This window comes from Antechinus flavipes, chromosome 3 (genome assembly GCF_016432865.1).
Source record: "Antechinus flavipes isolate AdamAnt ecotype Samford, QLD, Australia chromosome 3, AdamAnt_v2, whole genome shotgun sequence".
Classification (NCBI taxonomy): Eukaryota; Metazoa; Chordata; class Mammalia; order Dasyuromorphia; family Dasyuridae; genus Antechinus; species Antechinus flavipes.
In genome coordinates, this window is record NC_067400.1 from 245,262,677 (window position 1) to 245,280,175 (window position 17,499).

A 17,499-nucleotide genomic window follows, 5' to 3' on the forward strand; every position below is an offset into this window, starting at 1 on the left:
CAGATGAGACACAGAGAATAGATTTTGACCCTTCTAGAAAAATACTCACAGGAATTCTCAAGGCACCTAGGAAACTGATTGCTGCCATCCCATTTCCTCCATCACCATGTAACACTGTGACAAACTTTGGTTGAATTGTACCATTTTCACCATCTGATAACAAACTCTGAATCTCAGGATCCTGTTTACAAATCCAATTTAAAGAAAAAAGATATTCTAGTTAATAGTTATCAAACATTGATTCTATCATTAAAGTTCCCCTTTAAATATCTCATTATTTACCTTCTTTTTTTGTGTGGATCATTTATATAGAATTTAAAGGTTAGAAAATTTTATATCTATGAAGCTTGATTATAGGTGGGACAATAAATTACATGTCCCCCAAAGCAGCTTACTTGAGTGATAGGTACTTAGCACTTATAAGTGCTGGAGATGGGATGGAGTATAAACTGTGTTGTTGGAAAATCTAACAATATTAATGAATGGATCTTTTGAATACTAAAGCAAACACTGGCTAAGGAAGTAGCCTTTTCTATATTAGAATAATTTTATAATTCTATGGATTTGTGATTTCATCCACATACTTTCTTCAAACATGAACATCATGATCTATACATACATTTATCTTTTGAAGCTCTTGTCCATATCTTCCAGGAAATCCTCTATTAGGATTCTATCTAATATGTTGGCAATCTTCCTCTACTTGGTTTTGTGTGAGTACAAGTAGGATGTACACTAGTTAAACCTCCCTTTCACACTAGTTAAACTTCTTTCTCCAACCATACATTTATTAGGTAATATTGTTTACAACATTTCTTATTGAAATGCTGCATAAAATTCTCATCATAAATCTTTCTATTATTCTGTAGGTGATTTAAAACTTTAAATTTTCACAAACTGGTACTCTATGCTTTGTAGCTCTATATCATTACTAGGAAAACATGGAACCTTTGTTTCAAGGAAATCTTGATATTATTAGTTGATTTCCCAAAAGAAACCTGTTCATTAAAAAAAAATAATTTTCAATTAATTTTCTATCCATAGTACTAATCCAGTGTATTCATGGAATGTAAGTTGTCCATACCATTTTGCATTAAGATCTAGAAAATATACTTTCTACATTCTTGGTTTCTGCTATCTGAGTAATCAGGCAGAATTCTTTGCATGCCTGAATCTCACTTAGGAGTCTTTGCAATACTATGGGGCTTGATGCAAGATATATCTGTTACTTCAAAATAGGCTTGTAGATTTTTCACTAATTATCTGGGAACACCTCCAAATTCATACCTCTCACAAATTTCCCTCTTTCAGTCAATGACATCACTATTCTTTCAATTTCTCAGGTTTATAATCCAGGAATTATACTCAACTCCTCACTTTTACTCTTCTTCAGATGATTTCAGTACTCCCCTAAAGTGGTCTCCATTCCTCAAATCTTTTCTATCTTCTAGTCTATCTTCCACAAAAATGCCACCGTGAGGATTTTAAAGCACAGCTTTCCTCATTATTATTCCCCTTCTAAATAAATTCCATATAAATACTTTTCTAATTAAACATTAATTTCTTTGTATAGTTCAATGAATTGTAACTCCTCCAGGATCAAATATTTAGCTTTTAAAGTCCTTCCCAATCTGTTCTTTTCTTTTTCTTCTTCTTTTTTTTCTTTTGGCAAGGGAATCAGGGTTAAATTACATAGCTAATAGCTAGTAAGTATCAACTATCTGAGGCTGGATTTAAACCCAGGTTCTCCTAATTCCAGGACCAGTGCTCTACCCCTGTGCCACCTAGCTACCCAACCTGATTTCAATCTATCTTTCCAGCTACATAGTATATTACCCCATATATTATATTCATAATTTGGCAAATGTGACCTTTCTGATTTTCATATATGCCCCCTCTATGGAACTTTGCATTGACTGTTTCTTATGACAGGAATATACTTTCCTCTCCCAGGATGCTTTCTTCCATTAAGTCACAGATCATGGACAACCTTCTACAGGAAACTTTTCCTGATTCCTCTAAAATGATGGAGTCCTTAGTTATTTGTGTTGAACGTTCTCATTTTATATTCCAGACTTATGCATGTATATGTTTTTTCTTTATTTAGAATGCAAGTTCTTTGAGAGTAGGAATTGTTTTATTCCTGTATCCTCATGTCTAGTACATAGTGAATGCTTAATAAATGCAGTGGTCAAGTGAACTTCTTTAGCAGTAGTCTCATAATAGGACCCAAATTTTTCTCAACAGCTTACTTTTCTTTTTTTTCTTCTTGGACCTAAGATTTCATCATTCTAGAGATTTGTTGCAAAGAACTTGTTACCAATGTATACTCTCAGTTATTATGTAACATTTTTTGAAAGCTTTTTAGAATATTGAGAGTATAATTTATACCATGTCATACAGCCCATGAAACAGATTTTCTTTCCATGTATAATGCTAAGCTGCCTCAGATAATCTTATGTAATTATCTTTATGAAATATTTATTGTAAATAATCAGTCCTTTAAAACATAACATGTATATTTAGTTCAAGATATATTTATTGAGCTCCTACTATGTGCAGATCACTATGCTAGGCTATCAGGGTGAATAAGACATGGCTTCTAGTCTTAAGGATAGAAACTGTATTACAGTTTAAAGGTAAATTAGTTATATTCTTACAGTATAGAAAAATCACAATAATCTGGCGGGTGTTACTTTAAATAGCTTCATAATAAATATTATGGTAATATTGAAGTATATTATAAAGAAATGTCTAACTTTAGCATTAAATAAAGCAGTAGCAGTTAAAAGAAAAATTCATTCTATTATTAGTTTTTTCCTCAAATTCTGACCAAATGATTAAAATGTTTAAAAATCTTGTAATCAGAATCACCTTTGAGACACAAATCACCACTAGGACTCTCTTTAGATCTCAGTTTAAAAATGTGCAGTAGCCATTAAATTTAAATTTCCTTTACAAATGGAATATTTGCATGTATAAATATAGAACTTGTTAAGTATATGGAAACTTTTCAAGTTTCCTACTTAAATGAAAACATAAGATGAAAACAGACTGGAGTAAGAGAATGAAAATCTTGGTAAGATATTTTAAAACAAAGTCACCATGCAGCAATAATGTTTCTTATGTATGGCTTCTAATTGCATTTGACACAGCTATTATTGGCTTTTAATCCACTGTTTAAAACAACTGTATAGCCCCAACCACAGTTAATATGTGTTCTTTCTACTCTATATAGAACTTCTGTACATTGTGAAAAAATTATTTTCTATATTCTTTGGGAAAACTTACTATACTTTTAAAATCAAATTCTATGTGATTAAGAATTATCCATACCCAGAATATCACCTGATTCCAATTATTCCAGGAATGTTGGAGATAGCTACCAAGTATTTTGGGTTCTCCTAGGTCCCAGATCCACCCAAAGCATTTGTTTTCTCCTTCTTCCCCAGGTCTTTTTAGAATTCATTCAAGTTTTGGATTCCTTTATGTTTTGTTTTTGCCCTAATTTTATTGGATGTTTTCAGTAACTCATATTTATCTCAATTTACCTTGCTTTGAAGTTGCCCTCTCAACAAAATTGTTTAATTGTACTCTTCATGATTTTATGGTTAGTACTTTCCAATGTAAATTTTCTAGAACTACACCCGCTTCCCAGCTAGCTCTCTTCCACCAAATAATTAATAAATTTCTTTCTAAAAAAGTTTCAGATTTTGGAGTTTGTTCTCTCCAAGAACAATGTTTATTAGGAACTTATCATATTCTGTCCTTTACTTGTACTTGACTTGTTTTACTCTTCCTTCATACCAATTTGCAAATTTTTTGAGGACAAGAATATTCTTTCCTCAACTTTTATCTTTTCCTCAGAACCGGAACTGAGTGCTTAATGACAGGAGCATGATATGTTGAATTTAAAACTTCATTCTGACAAATAAATACAGTGTGACTCATTTATAAATGATTTTTTCAGTAATGGATTTGGTTTAGACTGGTTGCAGAGTGGTGAGAAAATATCATGCATGACTTACCAGATTTTTACTACTTTCCTTGGTGTACAGAATTTGTTTTTGCACTCTGAATCTGTTAGTACCATTTTCAAAGCTTTTTGAGCTCTGAAAAACAAAACAAAACACTGCATTCTACATGTTAAATTAAAACAACTCTTGAACCAATAAACAAAATTCAAGCCAAACTCACTTTTTTTTTTTTTAACAAGTGGTACAATAGAGAATCATTTAAGAACATTAAGCTCTAAAAGAACAGTGTATATAAACATGGCCATGAATAGACAACAGATTTTTAAATTTGTGTGTTTTGGAGAGAGATAGGGAGAATAATGAGTCAGTTAAAGTCATATTATCTTAATAGATAGTCATCAAATTGATAAAGGTGTTATGGACATTGCTGCAGATCACCGATCATCCACAAACTCTCAAATTTCTTCTTTCTTGCTCATATCATCCCATTTTATTTTAAACTTACTAACATCAATAAAACAATCAAATGAACAAATTCTTCACAAATTCCTCTTTAGTTCCAAAGACTACTTACTATCTTCCATGTTTGATGTCACAGTTTGGATTAGTATCTAGTCACAGTCTAACCATCTCCTCCCACTCCCATTCTATGACATTTTGCCAGATCGAGAAAGGTCTCATGACCCTATTACAAAAAGCATTTAATAATTAAAAAAAAAAAGAGTGCAAAAGTATTGAATCAAACTATAAATACTTTCCAGTTATATCTTGATATGACATGTTAGGAAAAAGCTATATTACTCTAAATTCCTGACACTAGTGTTATAAGTCAGAATTTAAGATTTTCTTTTTGTGGTCACTTCCCTTTATTCCTTGATTTGGTAACAACAAGTATTGAAACTTTGGGAACCAAAGCTTTGCAGTAAGTGGGACAGGAAAATAGCTCCTTATGTCTTTCTCCTCTATTTCAGTTCAGGCCATTGTGGAAAAAAGCCACATGCCTATATTTTTGTCTTTGGCACCCAATAATCATACACTCTCTTAGTAACACCTTTTATGTCACTTTCATGTACTTATCATTAAAAATATGTTACCTTCTACTTACCTCATGCCTCATCCTTTGCCTTTTGGGTCAAGTACTATTTTTATACTTTAAAGAGTGTGCCAAGATTCACAACCAATCATATAGCATAAGAATGAGAACACTTACATTAAAGCTACAAAACTCCCTGTTTTTAAACTCTTCACTCTCCAATATATCTTTCAAAAACATCAAAAAATAATCTTCCAAAGACAGTATTCTGATCATGTCATTTTCCTGCCTAAAAGTCTCCAGGGACTTTTCTATTACTTTCAGTGGTTTCCTGCCTGGCATTTAAAGCATCCTACAAGCTGATACTACTTTATTTTATTCTATTATCCTTTTACAATCTATATTCTTGCCAAATTGAACTACTAGACATTACTCATACACAATACTTCATATCCTACCTTTCTCTGGATAAGTCATATGGACTCCTTCTTTATCCCCACTTCTGAGAATTCTTATATTCCTTCAGAGTTCAACTCAGGTCATCTATTCAATTAAGCATTTTCCAGTCCTCTAGTTCTTAGTTCTTTTGTCTCCTCACTTTGTCTTGTATAGTTATTCGTGTACATGTTACTCTCCAATAAAATGTAAACTCTGAATTTCTTTTCTTTCTCATTTTTTTTTCTTTTTAATCTGATTTTTCTTGTGCAACATGATAATTGTGGAAATATGTATAGAAGAATTACACATGTTTACCATATATTGGATTACCTGCTGTCTGAGGGAGGAGATAGGGGGAAGGAAGGGAAAAGATTTGGAACACAAAGTTTGCAAAGGTGAATGTTGAAAATTATCTATGTATATGTTCTGAAAATAAAAAAGCTTTAATTTTAAAAATTGAATGTAAACTCCTGGAGGGCATGGAATTTTTTTTTGTCTTTGTCTCTCCAATGTCTCACCTAATGCTTTGCACATAAGAGACAATGAAAGTTGATTTAATGGAATTGAAAGATATCATTTTTGTATGTTCTTGGGTATAACATAATTGTTGAAAATTTTATGAAATTTCTTTTCTTCCTCTTTTTTCTGAGTGGATCTCCTTATCTCACCCAGGTTGTACATGTAACAGTTTATTTATGATCTTGACTTTACTATTAATTTACTATTAGAGCTTTGATCTACTCTATTTTTGACCTGTTATCAGTTAATTCTTCTTTAAATACCATGATTTTTCTGATTCAGAGGGCTCAGCATATTAAAACTGAATTTAGTGTGAATATCTGTCAGCTAATGAAACTTAGAACTAACAATCTACTAACTTCAGTCTCCTCAACTAGCAGGAATTATAAACATGTGCAAATAAAATCTAGCCTACTCTCTTCCTTCTTAATCATGCATCTTGTGATCTCTTTTTAGCACATGTTTCATATTTACCTGCTAAGGTATGCAACTCAAAAGATAATCAACTGCATAATAAGGTCTGACAAATAGAGAATCATTATCCATTTGTTTCCCCATATTTGTTTAAATTACTGATATTCTTCTTCAGTTGTTTTAATTATGTTCAACTCTTTGTGACCCAATTTAGAATTTTCTTGGTACACAAACTGGAGTAATTTGCCATTCCATTCTCTAGCTTATTTTACAGATGAGGAAACTGAGGCAAATAGGGCTAAATGATTTTCCTAGGGTCACACAGATAGTATGTGAGGCCAGAAATTAACATAGGTCTTTCTGACTCCACTCTTTCATCTATCCATTACTCTATCCACTACACCACCTTGCTAACTCCATCTCAATGATACTGCCCTTTTTCATCCATAAACTTGATGTAATGTCATGAAGAAAGTAATATATATATGTATATATACACATACAGAGTAGCCTCTTTTCAAGAGAGGCTTCACATAATAGGAAGAGAGCAGGACTTCTGATCAGGAGAGTCCTGGTGTCATTTTCCACTTCTAATGCTTACTTTCCTTATGAGCATGACTAAATACATCATTTACATGTCTCTGAGCTTCAGCTCATTCATTTATTATAGAGTGAAAATCATATTTGCCTGAAAGGCAGTATATGGCATAATCAAACAATCAATTAAGAAGTATTTATCAACTATGCCAATTATATGCTAAATACTACGTAAAGGGCTGGGGAGACAAATACAAAGAATGAAACAAAATCTTCTCATAATGAGGTTATATTCTGCTGGGAAAGACTAGAGTCTTCAAATAAAAAATTCTAAGTCAATAACTTTTATGAAAGATATAGAACAGCTGAAAATAAGAATATTAAGAAACCAGTGGACAAAATAATTCCTGATGATTTTTTTAACATTCTTTTCAATTGTTGTGAGTTCTTTTTAAATTTTTTGATAACTATAGCTTTCCTCTTTTTAAAAATGAGATTAGATCTTTATCTTGTTAGTTTCTTTAAAAAAGTTTATAAATTATCAGTTCCATATATTTGTCTTCAATTTTATTAATCTTTATCAATGTTCAAATTTTTCTTTGTTGCTCACTTGAGAACTTTTGATTTGTCATTAAAATTTTTTAATTGTGTACCCAATAAACTGATTCCTTTCCCTGTTTTGTTAATGAATACATTTGATTACATGAATTTTTGCCCTAAAAACTGTATTAACTGAATCCTGCAAGTTTTGGTATGATATCTCATTATTGTAATTTTCTATGGTTTCTATATTTATTCTTGATGCACCAGGTCTTTAGAGTTAGATTCCAACAACTTTTAATTCTTTAAAGGTCTCTTACTGAATCTAATATTGCCCTGTCATCACTAAATCATGTATTACATATTTCTACTTTTCTACATTTTTGGTGAAGTTTTTATGCACCAATACATCATCAACTTTTACAAAGGAGCAATGTATAGTATAGCAGTATGTAAACTTTTTTCACTCCCCTTTATTAATTTCCATAAATCTATCATCTTTATTCTATGAAACATCCATTTCCCCCATTGGATTATTTATTTTCTTTGGTTATAAGTTTTTTCTTTTGCCTTTCAAAATGTATTATATACTCTCCTTTTTTTAAAAGTTATAACTACTTTGTGTAATGACTGCTGTTATTTCTTGGTAGTAGTTGAACTCTTTCTTTTTGATTAATTATAAGCTTTTTCTTTCTTCTGGAAGTTTTCTATTTTACTTATGATATTTCTAGTAGTTTTCATTTTGAGATGTCTTTCAGGATGAGACAAATGGATTATGTCTATTTTCATTTTGTTCCCTGGTCCGAAGAGATTTAGGCATCGTTAAGGAGGTTCTTCATTCATGTATAGATGACTCTCATCAAGCTCAAGATTTTGTATGTATGGCAAATTGGGCACACGTTTAGGTCAGTAATTGTTGATCTTTTCCTTGGACTCCTTTTACAATTTTAACAAGGTCTGATCTTAATTTACACGCTTTTTGAACTTTTTCTAAGCCTATCTCCTCAGATAAATAATACTTTAATCACTCAACACTTTTACAAATTCATCCTTTCCAGCATGAATCTCTTCTACTTATACTTAGTCCAGTTTGGTTACTTTTTCTATCTTTGTTCTCTTTAGTACTATTTCTACCTCCCCTACAAGGACAAATTTGAATTTTAATGCTAGAATCAGAGTGAGGTAGTCCTATTTTTCTCAATGTTGAAAAAAAAAAGTTTTTTATAATCATCTTTGTAGATCTTTTTCATTTTAATTGTTTATTGTTCTCCCATTTTGACCTTAAGTGACCCTTTAGATGCCTTTGTTTCATTGGCTCTCTTGCCAAGTTTTTGCCAAACAGGTTCTACCTTCCACTGTTTTCTTTGGTTAATGAGATGGTACTGCTTGTACTGATCAGTTATTCTTCTCGGAAAGATTTATAAATGTGTTTATGTTCTAAAAGTAGCATGGCTGTTTCTTTTCACTTGGCAAATAATTCAAATATTTGCTGCCTAAGATATTATCTAAAGTATTTTGAAGTTAATAATATGGGCACAGCAGGATAATTTTCCTTGAACCACCAACTTTTTTCAGAAAGGAATTTCTCTTATGATTTCAGAAAGAATTACAATATGAGACATGAAAGAGTCTCTCATAATAACCTATTGAAGGCCTATAGACAAAATAATGGCCCCTAACATCCATATGCTTTACCCTGTTTTAGACGGAAAGTTAAGCATATAGTCAGAGTCACTTTGATTCTCCTGTTAGGAAAGTTCCTAACATTCATATACAGGTTTGGGTTCTTGCTTTCATTTTTATTTATTTCTTCCTCTAGTTATTTAGTTCTTCCTCTTTGAGATTAAAGCAAAATTCTGCTTACTGGAAACATTTGGGCAACAAAGCAACAAAGGATATTGTAGTTTCTAATGATAAACATGTATTGTGGGAAAGATGGGGACAGAGCAGATGTTTTCTAGGAACTTCCCTCTATCTATTGGGTAAGTATAAAACTGGTAAAATCACTGAATCTTCTGTTCTGTGAGCAGACCTTTTCCAGGAACTTTCCTCTATCCTTGGGTAAGTACATAAAACTGATAGAATCACTGCAAGTTCTGAGATGCTTTATGGGACCTATGACCCTTAATATTTCCTTTGATACAATTCACTCCTCCTTTCTTTTCTTCTTCCACTAGCTGTTTCTGGGTACCTTCTGTTCAGTTCAAGTTTTCTTTATTATTTCCTCTCCAAATCTCATTGATTCTGAAATAACCTCTTCTCTCCTCTCCCCTCCCCCCTTTAATATAAATTCCTCAGGGAATAGCCAAGTCCCTACATTAAAGCTGGGGTATAAGTTCTATTCACATGTGGTTCCAATTGACTAAATCAAAGTTCTTAACAAAGGCAAATAATTTTAATTGGAGGGAAGTATTCAATAGTGCTCTGCCTTTATGATCTCTTTTTCCAGATGAAGAAACTGAGGACTAAGGATCTGCCTCCATATTTGTCACATATGTATCTTCCTCTCCACTCACTCAGAAACTATTTTTACTAAGGCTTTCACTACCTTCAATTTGAGCTATTGAACTAGCTCCCCATTTTGCCTCAAGCCTTTCTCCCCTCTTTATATGTGTCAGGTAGAACAGATATGTTTTGGCATTCTTCAGTTCAATAAGTTTCAGTGCTTTAAAGATCACACTATAAAATAATTGCAAGAGAAGTAGATAATACTTTTCACAGTCATAGGTAGGAGGAAGGTAAGAAGAAAATGAGCATTTGTTAAACACCTACAGTGTTCTAGGAACTGTGCTAAGTGCTTTATAAATATTACCTTATTTCATTCTCACAATAACCCTGGAAGATAATTATGATTATTATCTCTATTTTATTGGGTCTAGATCTGAACTCAGGTACTCCCAATTTAAGGACCAGACAAATAAAGCAAGCACAAAAAAATAGCATAAATGTAACTTGAAAACAAAATTTATGAATCCAGGAAAAGATGGAAAGTAAAAAAGAAAGAGAAAAAATCTTTATATCAAATATCTCTGATAAGGCTTGGTAACTACGATATATAGAAATTCAGAAACTGGCAAACAGATGAAAGGTTATTCCCCAATAGATTAGTTGTCAAAGAATATGAACAAATAGCTCTAAAAAGAATTTACAACTATTTCCAATCATATAAATGATTGTTCCCAGTGACTAATAATAAGGGAAATGTAAATCAATACAATCATGGGATTGTCAGCAAATTAGCTAAGATGACAAAATTGGGAATGTGGAAAGATTAATACATTTTTGGTTCTATTATAAGCTGGTATAACCATTTCAGAATGTAATTTATGCAAATGAAGTGGTTAAATGTTTATATTCATTGACCCAATAATCCTCTGCTAGGCATCAACTCTAAGGAGGTCACTGGCAAAAAGGTGAGGCTCCATATGTCAAAATTTCTTTTGCTGTGTTTTTTGTCATAGAAATGGACTGAAAACAAAACAGATATCTGTCAATTGGGGAATACCTAGACAAATTCTAGTACATGATGGAACTGGAATATTAGTGTGCCATAAGAAACAATAAATAGAAAAACATGGAAAGACTTAGCTGAATGTGTATAAAGTAAAGTAAGCAAATCCAGGAAAATAAATTTACACAATGACTACAACAATGTAAATGGAAAGACAAGAACCATAAAACAATAAAAAATGAATGATGAAAAATTATAAAGAAAAAAACTAAGCCTCAAAGGAGAGAGATATAAGAAAATACTTTCTGGAAATTTTTCTTTACATTTACATACAAAAAGTCTTTACATTTTGTCCCCCGTTTGAACTAACTTCTTATATATTCATTGTCTTTTTGCACTTCATGGTTCACCTATTCTGACCTCCTGATTGCTCTGGTATACCCTTCATACAACACTCTATGTTCTTTTTTCCTTGCTTTTGTACCAAGTAGCCCTCATAATTGCAATGCATTTCTTCTTACCTCTACTGCTTGTAATCTTCAGTTACTTTCAAAACTAAGTTCAAGCATCACCTTCTAAATGAAATCTATTCTCATTATCCTACTTGCTGGTATATTTCTTCTCTGAATTGCTTTGTACTTATTTTCTAAATATTATATATAAACATATTGTCTCCTCAATTGGAATGTAAGCACCTTCACCTTCAGAGATTGCCTCACGTTTGTCCTTATATTCCTAATGCTTAGTGCAGTGTGTGAGGCACACATTAAATGCTTATGACTTGTTTGTTTGTTTGCTTGAAGTGACTTGGTCAAATAGGGTAGTGACTGAGCTGGGAAGAGAACATAATTCTTCAAACACAGTCAACTGGTCTTTTCTCTATATTAAGTTCTCTTCTGGAAGCTCGGTTTTCCCTAAGATATTAGCTATAAGGTACTATCAAATCAATGAAGTAGAAAATTTACTGTAGTTTAGATAAATGTTGCCATTTTAGAATGAGAAAAGATATTTGTTTGATACTAAATATTTAGAAATCTATAAAATAACAAGCAAATTATATATTATATAATTACCCTTTCCAAAGGGTATAAGCCATGTGTATAAGCCAGTCTCCCAATGAATATAATGTCTGTCATCTGTAATTTTTTGTTTTGTTGTTTTATGAATACTTTTGCAAATTCCTTATTGGATAAGAAAGAAAATGAGTGGAAGGGTTTGGAATTGAGGCCCTGGGAACTGATCTTTATATAGAATAGTACACGCTCATTCTCAAACTAGTTTAACAGATATATCAATGAAACACTGAAGCACAGATTTGAAGTCAGAAGAGAAGTTAGAGCTTAACACATTTACCCCTTTCTTTTACACATGAAAAAACTGAGGTCCACAAAGGTACATTAAGTTTCCCACAATTACATAACAAATTAAGTGGAGTGTAGATGGAAGAGCAGGCATATGAACCCTCTATAATTAGTGGGGAAAAAAAGAAAGAAAAACATGGATTGAGACAGCTATAACACTATATAGCCACAAGGGAAAATAAGAAAAAACAACAATGTGATCTTTAAAAAAAAATTCCATACTTTCAATATTTAAATGTAATGGAATATTACTGCTATAACAAATGGTGAATAGGTTGATTTCAGAAAAACCCAGAAACATTTACATAAATTGATGCTGAGTTAAATAAGCAGAATCAAAAGAATACTGTATACAATAACAACAAGATTATGGGATGATCAACTGTGCTAGATTTGACTCTTCTCAGCAATGAGGTAATTAAAAGCAATTCCAATAGACTTGGGATGAAAAATGCTATCTGCATCCAAAGAGAGAACTATGGAGACTAAATATAAATCCAAGCATAGTATTTTCACCTTTTGTTGGTTATTTCTTTTCTTTCTTATTTTTCCCCTTTTAATCTGATGTCTTTTTTTTTTTTTTTTGCACAGCATGGCAAATATAAAAATATGTTTAAACATAAAAATATGTGTGATATTTAACTTAGAGTATGTAAGAGAAGAAGAGAAAAAAATCTGGAACACAAAGACTTGCAGACATGAATGTTGAAAACTATCTTTGCATGTGTTGGAAAAATAAAATAGTATTGAAAATTTTTAAAAATACTGTCCACTAAGTCAATCAATAAGCATGTATTAATCATCTATTAAGAATGAGACATTATGCTAAGTTCTGGCTATACACAGAAAGGCAAAAACCTGATCTTTTGTGTTCAGAGAGCATACATTCTAATGGGGGAGACAACATGCAAATAGTTATGCATGTACAAGATAAATATAATGTACATGGGAGATAATCTCAGAGAGATGGCGATACTAATGAGGGTATCAGCAAAGATCTCCTCTGAAATGTGGAGCTGAGCTGAGTTTTGAAGTCAGAGAATCCATTGCAAATACAGCCAGTAAAAAGACACAGATTTAGGAAATGAAAGATCATTATCAAGGAACAGCATTTAGAGGAGCAAAGTTAAGAATAGAAAAATAGGAAAGGAGCAAATTATAAAGGGCCATAAAAGCCAAGAAGGATTTTTGATCCTGGAAGTAATAGGGAGCCATTATGTGTAGTAGGGTGACATCATATTGGCAGCTGAGTAGAGCACAGAATAGAGTGCCACAAGATGAGCCAAAAAGCTATTATAATACTCCAAGAATGAGTTGATGAAGACCTGAACTATAATAGAAAGATAAGTAAGTAGAGAAATGGGCACAAATATGAGAAGTGTTACAAAAAAAGAAAGGATGGGATTTAATAGCTGACAGAATTTTGTGGGATAAGAGGGAGGGATGAGTCAAGTAGGATATGTAGGTTGTAAGCTGAGGGGATTGGAAAGATGGTGATACCCTTAACAATCATAAGGAAATTAGGAAGAAGGGAAGGATTTGAGTAAAAATATTAAGTTCAGTTTTGGATATTAAATTTGTTATTTTGGGGATATCCAATTCAAAATGTCAAAGGATAGTTATTAATGTAAGGGTAGAGGTGTGAAGAGGAATTAATTAGAGAAATATTCAGAATCATCTACATAGAAAAGATAATTCAATTTATTGGACTATATGGGTACACCTAATAAGATAATATAGGACAGGAAAAGCCTTAGAATTGATCCATGGGGCATGATAGATCTCTCTCTTTCTTTCTCACTCTCTCACTCTCTCTCTCTCTCTCATTCACTTGCACATGCACATATTTCCCCCCCACCCAAAACAAAGCAAAAGAGTAGAATATCCAAGAGAAGAGGGTGATCAAATAAATGTCAAAGAAGAATTAGTCATAAGCTGTGCCTGTTAAGAAATCATTGGTAAATTTGGAGAAATCTGTTTCACCTGAATGAAAATTAGAGAAATACATTGCATTGCAGCAATGAAGACCCAGTTGAGATTATATAAGATAAATTTATAGTGGAGCCAGGAAGCAGTTTTGTGATTTTCTTCAGTTTCTTTCAGCAGCATGAGTTAGAATAAAGGCAAAAGATAGTAGAAGCAATTCAAGGCTGAGGCTTCTAAGACCAAGGGTCTCAAGAGGACAATGTGGAGTTAAACTGGCTAACCATAGGGTCAATTAGGGAAGGGAAGAGAGAGAGTAGCCAGCTTAAAGGTGAGGCCTTGGGAAAAAACTAGGGAGATATCTATTTTTTCCATTTAACTAATGGATTTTTGTTTTGAGTATTTGAATGCTTATGTGTTTAGTATTGTTATTAATTTAATAATTAAAGGAGTCAATGTTTTCTGCTGAGATGCTGGAGGCAAGATGCTAAAAAAGACCTGATGAGGGATGAAAAGGTTTAGAATGGTTGCTGTGGCAAATGGAATAATATATTTATGGCAGCTTCAAAAGAGTTGCCCTCTTTTAGTGAAGGCCCAATGTAAGTGATAATGAACTAAAGACATATATAAACAATTTCTTGACACTGGTGTCCATGTCCCCAAATCTCAAAGGTTAAAAGGATTTTAGAGGCCTTCTAGACTAATCAGCACCAGACTGAGAATCAACTCTACAAGATTCATCTCCATTCAGTACTAAAATAGTTTTTTCCCAAAGTGGTCATCCAAAACATTTCACTTTTGTATAATTAAATTGTTAAAAAGATATTTTATCAAGCTTTTCTGCAACATTTGCTTATGACTCCTAGATTTGTCATCTAGAGCCAAGTGGAATAAATCTAAAACCTGACAGTCCTTCATAGATTTGAAGACAGGTAACAAATCCTTTAAGCTTTTTCTTTTCAAGGCTAAACTCATTCAGTCATTTCTACTGGTTCTTGAAAGACATGTTCTTGAGGTCCTACATAATCCTGGCTATCATTTCTTTTGTACACTTGAAATGTGGCATGCATAACTAAACCTAATAATACATAATGTTCAGTGAAGGCCAGAGTTCATTGGGAAATATACTTCCTTCACTGTGGACACTATACCTTTCAAAGGATAGTAAATGTACATTAGTCTTTTTGGTCGCCATGATGTACTTTTGACATTTTGAATTTGTAATTCACTGAAACACTCATATGTTTTTCAGATTTGGCTACACCATTTTTTCATGTTACATACAAGACTGATAAAGGTAGTAAGACTGTCATATGTTAATGCAAATAGTTGTCCCTATACTGGGAGAATGTTGAAAGCCCTGGTGAAAGGCATCAATATTTTGAATTGATTCTCTTGGAAGGAATTGAATGAAAACTTAGTTGAGAATTGTATAAGCCAAGAAAGTATGAAGGAATATTTAAAATAATGAGATTATAGATTTTTAAAAAAATTAACTATTTTAAATTAGACTATAAATACTATATTGCAAATATAAATAATAAGAACCATTCATTATAATTCTTAAAATACACACAATAGTTCTCTGAATATGGGAATAGAATTTTTTGATTACTGGGAGTTATAAGAAACCAGGAACTTTAATTCACAGAAAGAAAGAAATGAAACAATTGTACTCACAATTAATGGTGTGGAAGAACACTTTATATCTTTAGGATCTGTAATATGAAAACATGAAATGAATTTTTCAAAGTTTATAATGTGAGACTATTTTCAAAGTAAAGAGTGCAAAAATAATATAAAAAGTCAATAGAAAACCAAGTTTCCATGAAACCAGATGTAACATATATATTCTGAGTTCACTATTTCAGTTAAATACTAGGGGCTACCTCAGGTATTGGAGTATCTTTTCTCTACTGCTATCAACCCAAGACCCACAACTGTATATACCAACTTAGGTTCAACAGTTAGATTACAGGACTTATTATAAATGAAATATTACAAAGGAATATTAAAGATGCAGCAATGACAAAAGCATAAACATTTCCCTCCAACATCTCTGCAGCTAACTGTCCCCTATATTATTTCTGTCTCTGGGAAGAATGGAATCAGATTTAGCCTAGTTTATCTATAATATTTCTACATAGCAAGTTTCTACATAGCATTGGTCCCTTTGAATTCAGTTCCAAATATCAATTGTCTCCTGATAGACCTTTGTCTCAGGCACTACTTAAAAGACATTAACCACCCTTAAAGATGGACAGGCAGATCATGAATTTCATAACTGGAAGAGACTACAATGTCCATCTAGTTCAATGCTAAACAAAATGCATTCTTCAATAAATTGGTAAGCACATTCTTGAACACATTCATTTTAAGGAATCTTAAGATAACCTATTTGACTGTGGATAGATAGAATTGTTTTAAAAAAATGTTCTCTCAAACAGTTAAGAAATTATTTTATAAGCTAGGAAAAAAAATAAAATTCACCTGGAAGAATAAAAGGTCAAACACTTCAAGGGAATTAATGGAAAAAATGCAAATGAAGGTGGCCTCAATGTACCAGATCTAAAACTATATCATAAAACAATGGTCCTCAAAACCATTTGGAACTGGCTAAGAAATAGAGTATTGGCTCAGTGAAATAGGTTAGATTCACAAGACATAATTGTCAATGAGTATAGTAATCTAGTGTTTGATAAATCCAAAGACTTCAGCTTCTGGGATAAGAATTCACTATTTGATGAAAACTGCTGGGAAAACTGGAAAATAGCATGGCTGAAACTAGGCATTGACCAACATCTGACCCTATATCAAGATAAGATTAAAATGAGTTCATGATTTAATTGTGAAGGATGCTACTATAAGCAAATCAGAACAAGGGTTACTTTACCCCTCAGATCTGTAGAGAAGGAAGGAATTTATGGCCCAAAACTAGAAAACATTATGAAATGCTAAGTGGATAATTTTGATTATATTAAATCTAAAAGATTTTGTATAAATAAAACCAATGCAGCCAAGATTAGAAGGGAAGCAGAAAACTGGGTAAAAGTTTTTACATCCAAGATTTCTGATAAAGGCCTAATTTTAAAAATATCTAGAGAATTGACACAAATTTATAAGAATACAAGCCATTCTCCAATTGATAAATGGTCAAACGTTATCAATTGACCATTTTCAGATGAAGAAATTAAAGCTAGTTCTAGTCATATAAAAATGTTCTACTATTGATTAGAGAAACACAAATTAAGACAACATTTCCCACCTCTCAGATTGACTAAGATAACAGGAAAAGATAATGAATGT

General features: G+C 32.2%; 1 protein-coding gene across 5 annotated transcripts in view; it reads right to left on the bottom strand.

Annotated features, from left to right (window-relative positions):
- SLC37A1 (solute carrier family 37 member 1) overlaps positions 1-17,499 on the bottom strand; it is a 141,484-nt gene that overhangs the window by 26,806 nt on the left and 97,179 nt on the right. For all 5 annotated transcript variants that reach the window (XM_051984814.1, XM_051984815.1, XM_051984816.1 and 2 more), the window contains exons 9-11: positions 15,874-15,911; positions 4,029-4,112; positions 50-181 (exon numbers count right to left, since the gene is read on the bottom strand). In XM_051984814.1, coding sequence (XP_051840774.1) covers positions 50-181; positions 4,029-4,112; positions 15,874-15,911 — 254 coding nt within the window. The remainder of the gene's footprint in view (positions 1-49; positions 182-4,028; positions 4,113-15,873; positions 15,912-17,499) is intronic.